Source organism: Pelophylax lessonae (assembly GCF_965119305.1).
Source record: "Pelophylax lessonae genome assembly, chromosome: 9".
Classification (NCBI taxonomy): Eukaryota; Metazoa; Chordata; class Amphibia; order Anura; family Ranidae; genus Pelophylax; species Pelophylax lessonae.
This window is the reverse complement of record NC_138776.1, coordinates 186,765,523-186,778,755: the sequence shown is the minus strand read 5'-3', so window position 1 is coordinate 186,778,755 and position 13,233 is coordinate 186,765,523. Positions and strand designations below refer to the sequence as shown.

At 49.2% G+C, this 13,233-nt stretch overlaps 1 protein-coding gene across 1 annotated transcript in view; it reads right to left on the bottom strand.

The window, feature by feature from the left end:
- RET (ret proto-oncogene) overlaps positions 1-13,233 on the bottom strand; it is a 173,390-nt gene that overhangs the window by 57,275 nt on the left and 102,882 nt on the right. Inside the window, exon 7 of the mRNA XM_082267369.1 lies at positions 1,595-1,850. Within this exon, the coding sequence (XP_082123495.1) occupies positions 1,595-1,850 (256 nt within the window). The remainder of the gene's footprint in view (positions 1-1,594; positions 1,851-13,233) is intronic.

Genomic DNA, 13,233 nt, shown 5'->3' with positions numbered 1-13,233 from the left:
GCAGGAGGCAGCATTTTACCAACATGGTGGAGCAGTATGTGTGCACACGCCTACATGTAGTGAATGACGGGTCTGCCCCCTTCAACTTCTGGGTCTCCAAATTGGGCACATGGCCTGAGCTTGCCCTTTACGCCTTGGAGGTGCTGGCGTGCCCTGCAGCCAGTGTATTATCTGAACGGGTATTTAGCACGGCTGGGGGCGTTATAACAGACAAGCGCAGCCGCCTGTCCAGAGACAATGTGGACAAGCTCACGTTCATTAAAATGAACCAGGCATGGATCCCACGGGACTTTTCCGTACCTTATGCAGAATAGCAATGGATACCGACCTTACCCACCCATTGTTCCATTTTTGCTCTTTCTCACTCTTTTGGGGTGTACCCTCATTTAAAATTTGTGAAAAGAAGCAGTGTTGGCTACCTCGTCCTCCTCCTCAGGGCCAGATTAATGTAGGGGCTATTGGAGCTGCAGCTCCAGGCCCCTACCTTTTATATAGGCCCCGGGTTGGCCATATTCACTGTTACCGCTCTTCTGTCACTTGTAAACACAGAAGTCTGGCTTCTATGCTCGCTTCCCCAGGCAGCACCCTCAGAACCTCCCCACACAGCGTGAAGGCCGGACAAGGAGGGACAGTTGGCGATGCATGGATGTGTTTATGGGCTTCAGAGACAGCATCCCATGTTGAATTAGGCATGCATGGCTGCACCCTTCCTCCTCTGGGTGCATGGCAAGGCACGGCCCTAAGGCCCTTCAAAATCCTCAGCACCAAGCCCATGATGCTGTTAATCCGGCCCTGGTCCTCCTCCACCGCCGCTTCCACCTACACCGCCCATAGGTGTGCGCAGCCTATTGCATTAAGGTGTGCACCCCAAAGTTGAAATACACATGCATGTGTTTGCCAGCAGGGAGAGTAATGTATCGGGGCCATGTACCTGTAGGCAAGGAGAAATAGAGCAGAGCAGGTCCCAGGGAGATCTTTCCCATCTCCTCACTGGCAATGCTATGTGCCCTAGGTGATTAGGGTGTGCCCAGGCACACCCAGCACACCCTGTGCGCACGCCTATGTCACCGCCACATCCACCACCACCTCAACCTCCCTCCTACTCCATATGGGCCTCGTCCTTCAGAGATGAAGAAGAACATTGTTTTATTTTTCTGTTTTTTTTTGTTGTTTTAAGTTATTTCCCTATCCACATTTGTTTGCAGAGCACTTGCCATGCTCTTAATTACGTTTTGCTGCCATTTGCAGCACTCTAGCCCTTTCCTTTGGTGTTTTAGAGCCATTTTAGTGCCTTAAAGTTCGGGTCCCCATTGACTTCAATGGGGTTCGGTGTCCGGGAAAAGTTCGGTAAAAGTCCGGGACACGGACCCGGACTTTTTTTTAAAGTTCGGCCGAACCCGTCGAACACGGACATCTAGGTGTCCGCTCAACCCTACAGATGTATTATTTTGTATGTTGAGGATCCATCTAAAGTTATTGGCTGCCTTAATGCAACACACTGTAACTCAAATAAAGGCATAAATGGGCCCTAATGCTGTAGAGTTCAAGTCTTTATCCTTGTAGAAAATAAATAAAAAAAGGAGTTTATACTCACGTGTCCCGAATAATATTACTGTAACCTGGGCTTTAATTGGGTTCTTGAGCTCCACATTGGATACTAAAACGTTGAACATGAATTCATTTTCGCTGTGATTCTCCAGAGCAACAGGGTCATGAACATACAGAATCGCAAACATTTCTTTTGCTTCCTTTTGGATAGCAATGGCACGTGTGCCGTTTGGTGTCTGTAATGTGTAAGTCACATTGACTCCTTTCAATAGTTCACAGTTTTCAACGCACACTCTTCCTATCTGTGGGAAAACAGAAGAAATACCGGTTAAAAAAAATTGTGCTCGTCTTGTAAAACGCAGACCAAGTTACTCACAATCCAAGGTTTTACTGTATTTACTTTAATGGTAAATGATTTTTAATGATTTTTTTTTTTTTGTTTTGAATAGAGTAAAAGTTAAGTTAATGTATTAGAACCCCTGTTAAGTTCTTATTGCTGCCTGAGTCCCCATCGGGGAGATTCCACCACTCTATTTGTCCTGGTGACCACTGTCAATGTGACAGAAAGTGAAGAGAAATCCAAAATTTTACAGTTGTCGTCAGAACAAGAGGTCATGGGAACTCTACTAATGGTGACTTTATGTACAGATTCCCTCACACTTCCTATTGAGTCTGTGGAACAATTAGTGAAATAAAATAACTGCCTGAGGTTTTAAAGATGAGATTTAGTATGCAAATATGTTACCTTACCCAGTTCCTTCTCTCTCTTCATCAAGATGGCTTTATTTTGATCAAGTGATGTCATCAGTGATGTCAGTGAGGTCTCTGTGCTTCCTTATGCAAAGCAAGCATGTAGGGGCAAACGAGAGGTACCAGCAGGGTGCTGTACATAGCTTCCTAGAAATCTCAAAGCACCATACCTAAGTTCTCCTCTAAAGAGCTATCAACAGTGCTGTATCTTGGCCTAGGCCAACAAGGTCCAGGCCTAGGGTGACACCTTACAGGGGGGGGCAGCAAAAAGTTGCACCCTGCACAAAAAAAACCCCAGCCTCCTCCTGGAACGAAAAGGGTCCCGCCAGCTTGCGCTACCCTTTTTGTATAGTGCCAGTCTTATGTGGTGAATTGGGCCTGGAGGCAAATCAGTCTGGTACCCCCAATAAAGTGGTCACGCTGCTACCTACCGGCCGGTCAGGACATTTTGACAGACGGCAGGCCGCCGAATACATCTAATGCAACTGGCCGGACGGCCGCCAATGCCAATAAGTGTGGCACTGCAGCTAAATGCTCCGCCTACTCTCCTCTGCCCCCAGGCACTGATGGGCACTGATATGCTGCACTGATGGGCACTGATGAGGCTGAACTTATGGGATCTGATGAGGCTGCACTGATAGACTGTGGTTGTGGTTTGTGGTTTACAGATGACAGGGCGGACCATAAACAGGAAGGGGTGTGGCCTTTACAGGAAGGGGTGGGTCATATTTAATTTAGGGGGTGCACAAGTTTAGTCAGGCCTAGGGCAGCACAAAACCTAAATACACCACTGGCTATCAACCCTAACGTAAGTAGTGGGCTGGCTCCTAGGAAGAGTTATGCAAATATAAAAATGCCTTGGGTGAATGTCGGTCTGAAGGAGCAGTTGTTCCTAGACAGACATAATTTACATGCAGACCAGCCTACATAATGCTCACATGATTCTTAGCCTTAGATTTGAAAGAACACAAATCCAATATGTAAAAGGGAAAGGGCCAGGGTGGGTAAGGCTGGAGATTAACGGTTAGATGATGCTGGATGTCCTCCAGCCAGGAAATGAGGAGAGCTTTATGTGATTTGCTGCAATCTCTAAAATGCACATTGAGAGAAGCTCACCGTGTGCATTGAAATCAGAGCAAGCAGAGTAAGTGTAGGAGAGCAGGCTGTGCTACTGTGCAAGACTGCATGTAATGCTGGAGTTTAGCATTACTGCTTCATTCAAAACAGAAAAAAAGTTTAACTATACCTAAACTTTTAACCTGTCATCCATGATTTTTTAAAAATAAGCATTCTGTCAAAGAGCAGACAACCACAAGATTGTTATAATTTGCTAACTCTGTGCACCTCTCTGATTTAGTTTCACTCTAGCTTCCAGACTAAGCCTGGCAAATAATATACTCCTGTTCAATGGGGGCACCCTGACTGCCCACTGGACTGGAATAGCAACTGGCTAGTAATAATCCAGAAGTCAAGCCTTCTTAACAAGATGAACCTAAATCAGAGACAAACTGTCATGGTTCTAGTCGTACCCGCCAGACGGCTAGGCATGGCCACCCCACTGGTGCCTTTCAGAGGTATTGAACCTGTGTCCTTCTGGCTTCCCAGTCTGCAAACTAGCCTCTGAGCCACTTCAGGACTTTGGAGAACTCCTGTTTATTCCTGTATTGCCTGCAGCACTAGGGGGCTGGACTTCACCAGAGGCTCAGACCTGTCAGTAACTCTCCAGCTGTATTTGATACCTAATTAACAAGGTATAAGACACTGCCCCTCCCTAAGGGCAGTGTCAGTTCATTGACTCTGGTTTCCTGGTTTGGTTCCTGTTGTTTGAGTTCCTGAATTCCTGTTTGTTTCCGGCATCTGACCTCTGGCTTCACCTGACGGTTCTCCTGCTCTAGTCCTTGCCTGTATTTGGACCTGGTTATCCTGCACAGCCCCCGTGCACAAACTCACAGGCCAGGTGGCTTCTTACCTGGTCACCCTGGTCTGTGTTTGTTTGCAAGGGTGAGCATAAATCTCTGCCTGAATGACTCCCAACAAAGGTAAGCCCTGACAGAATGAACTGACCAAACATGGAGTCAGCAGAGATGTGCAAGATGCTAACCCTGCAAGTGTCCAGCCTGGCTCAGACTGTTTCAGAGCTGCAGCGTGAAATTCTGTTACTTAAAGGCACAGTACGCCCAGTCTCGGAACCTGCATATTCAGAGCCGTTTGTTGTCATGCCTGAGAGATTCAATGGTAGTCGTGCTTCTTTCCAGTGCTTTAAGGTGGACTGCGAAATTTTATTTGCCTTAAAGCCTCGGACATATGCCAGTGACTTTATCAAGGTCCGTGCGGCTATCAATCTTCTGTCTGGATGGATCAAGACATGGGCACACCAGATGTTGCTTGCTCAGAATCCTGTCCTTGACAGCTGGGTGTCCTTCTTGACTGCATTGGACTCGCAGTGTAAGACCTCTAGAAAACCGTCTACTCCAAGGTCAGGTTTCAGAGAATCCAAGATACCCAGAGACAGGGAATACCAACACCACACGTCAATGTTGCCATCTTGTGAACCTGTTCATAGAGAAACTCCAGAGGTTTCCCATGTTCCTGCCGACTCTGAAGAACCCATGGAGATAGGTCTCATAAAGATAAAGACCAAATTGACACCTGATGAAAGAGACCGGAGGAGAGGCCGTGGTCTCTGCTTTTACTGTGGAGAAAGAGGGCACTTTATCTCTCTGTGCCCTACGCGCCCTCCTAGACCTCGGGCTCTCCATTTGGGTGCTGTTCAGTTATACCCAGTCAGCAATACACCTCTGTCTGTGAATTGCCAACATTGTTGTCACACAAGTTCATGTTCGTCTATGGCCAAAGGTACTCAGACCACTGGGATTGAAACCACCAATGTCCTTCAGGTACCTGATAACGTGACCTCTGTGACACTTCTGTCTAAAGCCCCAGAAGAGGCAACGCTGTCTCCTGAAGATGCAGTTCTTATTAGTACCAACACTACTTCAAGCCTGCTCGAAGAAGATATACCACCAGACTGTACCTATGCTTCTGATGGTACTGTAGTCTGCAAAAAAGACTTGCGTTTATTTGAGGAGGCATTGCGTGCCAGACGCTCCACTCCTGCTGAGGAAAATGTTCATGCCCGGCGGGCGTCCCTAAAGGGGGGGTACTGTCATGGTTCTAGTCGTACCCCCCAGACGGCTAGGCGTGGCCACCCCACTGGTGCCTTTCAGAGGTATTGAACCTGTGTCCTTCTGGCTTCCCAGTCTGCAAACTAGCCTCTGAGCCACTTCAGGACTTTGGATAACTCCTGTTTATTCCTGTATTGCCTGCAGCACTAGGGGGCTGGACTTCACCAGAGGCTCAGACCTGTCAGTAACTCTCCAGCTGTATTTGATACCTAATTAACAAGGTATAAGACACTGCCCCTCCCTAAGGGCAGTGTCAGTTCATTGACTCTGGTTTCCTGGTTTGGTTCCTGTTGTTTGAGTTCCTGAATTCCTGTTTGTTTCCGGCATCTGACCTCTGGCTTCACCTGACGGTTCTCCTGCTCTAGTCCTTGCCTGTATTTGGACCTGGTTATCCTGCACAGCCCCCGTGCACAAACTCACAGGCCAGGTGGCTTCTTACCTGGTCACCCTGGTCTGTGTTTGTTTGCAAGGGTGAGCATAAATCTCTGCCTGAATAACTCCCAACAAAGGTAAGCCCTGACACAAACCCATAAAAGGCCTTCTTGGATAATAACAGCAATGCAAGGAAACTTGTGGTGTCCATCCTCAGGGAGGACTTCAAATGACTGGCAGGTTCACGTTAAAGAATAAACCTTCAGAAAATGTAATTTGCAGTAAAATTGAATGTAAGACAAACAGCTCAGAAAAGGAAGATGTTTTGGATTCCTGATATGATTTCACCAATACATTTATAAAATCATGCAATGTTTTTATTACGCTGACATTGGTAAATGTGACCCAAATGTCCATTGGTTTTTGCAGTGAATACAAATTAGAGTTGCAAAAAACAATAAATCCATGGCTGAAAACACAAACTCTCCTGAAAAGAAAGAACAGTCCATTTATTAGTTGTAAAGTGGTGGTGAGCCAAGAAATGAAGGTCACCTGGAGGATGGTGATGTGTATTCTACATTAAAACATAAAGGAGCACTTTAGTGTTAATATTCTACCATTAATATTTAAATTAAAAAAGCCTACACTGCAATACAAAAATACTGCAGATAAAACGTACAACTACAGAAGACAGTCTTTCTCAGCCTTTTTTCCCCAGCAAAACCCTTGAAATAATTTACAGGTCTCAGGGATCCCCTGCTATATTTAATTTATTAGGGGTCAATGGGAGGAATGCCCCTTACATTGGTGTTCAGTGATAAGAATGCCCCCCTTACAGTGGTGGTCAGCATGCCTCCTTTACTGACAGCAAAAAAAGATTTCTGCCAAATGATGCTAAACCCGAAACCGTGTAGACATCATCAGATGGGAAACCAATTAGTCATAGATCAAGGAGCCCCTACAAACTTGCGGAGGAGACTTTGGCAGAATCCTGGTTGAGAATAGCTGGCCTAGATGCTGAAAAGCTCATACTGTTATCCTGGATACATGTTAGCTCATTAATTACAACAGCCAGGTTTTGAATAGTCCAAAAGCTGAGCCTGACAAACTGTAAGAAAAGGTGTGTGTCCCCTTGGTTCCAGCACTTCCATCCACAAGCCACACAATACCACAGAATCATGTAGCATGTGATTGTACTCCTACCCAAAAGGAGATTGCTTCACGCTAGCTATATTGAATATTTTAGCTATTTTGAATAGTTTATAGGTAAATTAGCAGTGGGTTGTTAAGCCAGTTCCCCTGCCAAAGTGCCAAAGCCTACCGTACATAGATTAGAGAGATGGAAGCTCCATAACCTCAGTTCCACCTCTGCAGCTCCATGCTTCTTGTTCCACAGGCCACATCAGAAAACACACACCTAATCAGATTCTATTGATTATAAGCCCATTCTATTCGGGGTCACGCCAAACACCTGAACCCAAAAAATCACCATAGTCATTGGTTGAGAGGCGCACAGTCTCATAGGGGAACTAATCTAACCACCTCAAAGTCTGCCGACCCACCTTAATCAGGTATGGGCTTACAATCCCTTCCATAAGAATTCAGGGACTCAGTCCACATGTGGCGTGCTGCGGGCAGCGGCGCTCCGGTCATCATCCCCGACCATGAGCGCCGTCCCCCCGCATGTAGCAGGGATGCGGTCCGCGCGGCGGGAGGTTCCCGTCCGCGGACTCAACACACTAACCTGCCGGGTCCCGTCCTGTCTTCCTTCCTAGGGAGCGGGGCCGCGCGCGCACCGCTGCACTAAAATTTAAAGGGCCAGTGCACCACGAATTGGTGCCTGGTCCAATCAGTACAAAAACATATAAAAACCCACTTCCCCTTCCTGTCCTTGCCGGATCTTGTTGCCTTAGTGCCCTGAGAAAGCGTTTTGTGTATTTTCCCTGCCTGTGTATCTGACCTTCTGCCGTTGCCCCTGACTTCGAACCTTTGCCGCCTGCCCTGACCTTCTGCTACGTCTGACCTTGCCTTTGCCTTGTCCTACTGTACCATGCCTGTATCAGCTGTCCGTGAGGTTGAGCCGCTACCGGAGGACACAACCTGGTTGCTACCGCCGCAGCAAGTCCATCCCGCCTTGCCGCGGGCTCTGGTGAAAACCAGTAGCAACTTAGAACCGGTCCCCTGGTACGGTCCACGCCATTCCCTCACTGACACAGAGGATCCACCCCTAGTGTCTTCATCGGCTGCCAGTCCGGACCCTGACAGTAGATCCGGCCATGGATCCCGCTGATGTGCCGCTGCCTAGTCTCGCTGACCTCACTACCGTGGTTGCCCAGCAGTCCCAGCAGATTGCTCAGCAAGGTCAACAGCTGGCACAGTTGACCGCCATGCTGCAGCAGCTTCTACCAGCTCAGCAGCAGCCACCGCCTGCATCTGCTTCTCCACCGCAGCCTGTGGCCGCCGCCACCGCTAGAGTCCGCTTGTCTCTTCCGGACAAGTTTGATGGGGACTCTAAGATGTGCCGGGGATTCTTGTCCCAATGTTCCCTGCACCTGGAGATGTTGTCAGACCAGTTTCCCACAGAACGGTCTAAGGTGGCCTTCGTGGTCAGTTTACTATCTGGGAAGGCCTTGGCATGGGCCACGCCGCTCTGGGACTGCAACGATCCTGCCACAGACTCCGTCAAGTCCTTCGTTTCTGAAGTCCGCAGTGTCTTCGAGGAACCTGCCCGTGCCTCGTCCGCGGAAACAGCCTTGCTAAACCTCGTCCAAGGAGACTCTACAGTAGGCGAATATGCTATACAGTTTTGCACTCTGGCCTCCGAATTGACCTGGAACAACGAGGCCCTCTGCGTGACCTTTAAAAAAGGTTTATCCAGCCATATCAAGGTTTGTTTGGCCGCACTAGAGATACCTGCCTCCCTGACTGAACTCATCCAGTTGGCTACTCGCAATGATATGCGCTACATTGAAAGACGTCAGGAACTCCGCCAGGAGAAAGATCTTGTTCGCATCAGGCGATACCCACGCCTGGCTCCTCTCTTCCAGCATCCTTTGCAGCCTGTTACTGTGCCTTCCGCCGAGGAGGACATGCAAGTGGATCGGGCTCGCCTGACCCAGCAAGAGAGGTCTCGCCGGAGGAACGAGAACTTATGCTTATACTGTGCAAGCGCTGAACACTTCTTAAAGGACTGTCCTCTTTGTCCTCATCGTCAGGGAAACGCTCGCACCTAGTGAACGTGGGAGAGGCGTCACTGGGTGTAAATTCTTCCTCTCCACGCCTGACTGTTCCAGTACGGATTTCTCTGCACCTCTGGGGACATTAAATCATGGGGCCCTACCTGCCACACTCGTTGTCTCAAGTCGGTACCTACTAGACAAGTCTCCATCTCCTCTCCATTGCTCGGCCTTCCTAAGGCCTATCAAGACTTTACTGACGTCTTTTGCAAAAAACAGGCAGAGGTCTTACCACCACATAGACCCTACGACTGCCCCATTGACTTGCTTCCGGGTACCACACCACCCCGTGGCAGGATTTACCCGCTCTCCGCTCCTGAAACCAAGGCCATGTCGGAGTACGTTCAGGAGAATCTCAAAAAAGGATTCATCAGGAAGTCTTCTTCTCCTGCCGGAGCAGGATTCTTCTTTGTTGCCAAGAAGGATGGGTCACTACGTCCTTGTATTGATTACCGCGGTCTTAACAAAATCACGGTAAAGAATCGCTACCCTCTGCCTCTCATCTCGGAGCTCTTTGACCGTCTGCGCGGAGCAAAGGTCTTCACTAAGCTTGACCTCAGGGGCGCTTATAACCTCATCAGAATCCGTGAAGGAGATGAGTGGAAAACCGCCTCCAACACCAGAGATGGCCACTTCGAATATCTTGTCATGCCTTTTGGTCTGTGCAATGCCTCGGCAGTCTTTCAAGACTTTTTCAATGAGATCTTCCGGGACTTGTTGTATACCTGCGTAGTGGTCTACCTTGACGACATACTAATCTTCTCCTCCACTCTGGAGGAACACCGTCTCCATGTTTGTCAAGTGCTCCAGCGTCTCCGTGTTAACCATCTTTACGCCAAGATTGAAAAGTGTCTCTTTGAATGTAGCTGTCTTCCGTTTCTGGGATACCTAGTTTCTGGACAAGGTCTTCAAATGGACCCCGACAAGCTCTCCGCAGTCTTGGATTGGCCACGCCCCTCGGGACTTCGCTCTATCCAGCGCTTCCTTGGATTCGCCAATTACTACCGCAAGTTCATCACCCATCTCTCCACTATCGTGGCGCCTATTGTGGCACTAACCAAGAAAGAAGCGAATCCGAGATCCTGGCCTCCCCAAGCTGAAGAAGCCTTTACTCGCCTTAAGACCGCCTTCGCCTCCGCTCCAGTCTTAACTAGGCCCGATCCTCTGAAACCGTTCTTCCTGGAGGTAGATGCCTCCTCTGTTGGAGCCGGAGCGGTCCTTCTTCAAAAGTCTGTGTTACGGACCGTTTCAGCAGACAAGGGGTTAAAATCCGTTTAGGCGATATGCCCCTTTCTGAGAGACAGACACAGCTACTTGCAGGACACCAAACTCCCGAACTGCATACAAAATAGCACTCCAACCTGGAACCTCACGAATAGCTGCTAGCAGACGAACAGGAAAAGCATACATCAGCTTACACTCCTAGCAATCAGTCTCCAACAGCATACAGTGAATCCCCCCAAGAACGAGACAAGGCTCTGTGTGAGGCTCAAGCAGTGGTATCTTTATTGAGGGCTACCTGCCCCCGTATTTATGCAGGTCTCCCACCTGGTGGACACTCCCCTAGGGGACCAAATGGAAGACTGTAACACAAACAGACATGTATCACATTACAGACTCACAGAAGCAAAGCATCCCCACTCTAGACAAAAGCACTCAGGTAATCAGTAGACTTTCCTCAGGAGGGGGCTGCTGGAAACAATCCCCCCGCCCTCTCTCTCTGCAGCTAGAACTAGTTTTCACAGCGACCTCTATCCTGGAGACAATGGAAGATATAATTAGGTTTAGCTTCCAGGTGGTCATGTAATCGTTAGTTTGTTCGGTAGATAAAATCTACCGAACACCCTGACAGAAAAGGTACGAATAAGCCTTTCTGTAGGGAAAATAAGTCTTTTAAAGTCTGGTCCATAGTCCAAAGGCAGCAGGCGGGCAACCAGGCTCCTCCAATGCAATGTGGCGAGATTGGTCTCGTCACAGTCTGCTAAAGGAAAAAACGTCACCTGCGGCTTCTTCTCTAAAACTTTTTCCCTCCAGAAAGGAACTATGCTATTGGAGACCGTGAACTACTAGCCATTAAGTTGGCACTAGAGGAATGGAGACATCTCCTGGAAGGATCCCTTCATCCTATCACCATCTACACTGACCACAAAAATCTGTCATACCTTCAGTCTGCCCAGCGCCTTAATCCTCGCCAGGCCAGGTGGTCATTGTTCTTTGCCCGATTTAATTTCCAGATCCATTTTCGTCCTGCTGACAAGAACATTAGGGCGGATGCCCTATCACGCTCCACTGATGCCTCCGAAGCTGAAACCGTTCCTCAACACATCATACCTCCTGAGTGTCTGATTTCAGCTGCCCCTGCTTCACTGGTACCAGTTCCTCCAGGAAGAACATATGTTCCTCCACGTCTTCGCCTTCGGACTCTCAAATGGGGCCACTCCTCCCACCTGGCGGGTCACGCTGGAATTAAAAAGACTATTCAGTTAATTGCCAGACACTATTGGTGGCCTTCCTTTGAGGAAGATGCGGCGGAGTTCGTTCGGGCCTGTACTGTCTGCGCACGTGACAAAACTCCTCGCCAGAGGCCAGCAGGTCTTCTCCTCCCTCTGCCAGTGCCCGAACAGCCTTGGTCCCACATAGCGATGGACTTCATCACTGACCTTCCCGTATCCCATGGCAACACAGTCATATGGGTGGTCGTTGACAGATTTTCCAAGATGGCACATTTTGTCCCGCTTCCTGGTCTCCCCTCTGCTCCACAGTTGGCTAAACAATTCTTTTTGCACATATTCCGTCTCCATGGTCTTCCAACACATATCGTCTCTGATAGAGGCGTTCAGTTCATCTCAAAATTTTGGAGAGCACTCTGCACCCAATTAAAGATCAAATTGAACTTTTCTTCCACCTACCACCCTCAGTCCAATGGACAAGTGGAGAGGGTTAACCAGATCCTTGGTGATTATCTGCGACACTTCGTCTCCTCCCGTCAGGACGATTGGGTCGACCTGTTGCCCTGGGCCGAATTCTCATACAACTTCAGAGACTCTGAGTCATCCACCAAATCTCCATATTTTGTGGTGTACGGCCGTCACCCGCTGCCCCCCCTCCCCATTCCCACTTCTTCTGGACTTCCTGCCGTTGATAAGTTGACCCTGGACTTCTCCTCCATCTGTAAAGAAACTCAAAAGTCGCTCATCCTGGCCTCTTCTCGCATGAAGAGACATGCAGATAAAAAAGAAGAACTCCTCCTGTCTTTGCCCCTGGTGACAGAGTGTGGCTCTCTGCCAAATACATCCAGTTTCGGGTCCCTGGCTACAAGCTGGGCCCGCGTTACCTCGGGCCTTTTAGAATCAAAAGCCAAATTAACGCTGTTTCTTACAAACTCCATCTTCCTCCCTCTCTCCGTATTCCTAACTCCTTTCATGTATCCCTTCTCAAACCCCTCATTCTTAACCGATTTTCCTCCAAGGTCATCGTTGCTGCTCCTGTCTCTGGGTCCTCTGACGTCTTCTCGGTGAAAGACATCCTCGCCTCCAAGGTCGTCAGAGGTAAGAAAAAAATTCTTGTTGACTGGGAGAATTGTGGTCCCGAAGAGAGGTCATGGGAGCCCGAGTCCAATATCTTCGACAAGGAGCTCATCCGCAGGTTCCTGGGCTCCAAAAAGAGGGGGAGACCAAAGGGGGGGGTACTGTCACGCCGAGCGCTCTGGGTCCTGCGGCGTCCCCGGAGCACTCGTGTCGTGCTGCGGGCAGCGGCGCTCCGGTCATCATCCCCGACCGTGAGCGCCGTCCCCCCGCATGTAGCAGGGATGCGGTCCGCGCGGCGGGAGGTTCCCGTCCGCGGACTCAACACACTAACCTGCCGGGTCCCGTCCTGTTTCCTTCCGGCGCGCGCGGCCCCGCTCCCTAAGGCGCGCGCGCTGCTGCACTAGAATTTAAAGGGCCAGTGCACCACTAATTGGTGCCTGGTCCAATCAGTACAAAAACATATAAAAACCCACTTCCCCTTCCTGTCCTTGCCGGATCTTGTTGCCTTAGTGCCCTGAGAAAGCGTTTTGTGTATTTTCCCTGCCTGTGTATCTGACCTTCTGCCGTTGCCCCTGACTTCGAACCTTTGCCGCCTGCCCTGACCTTCTGCTACGT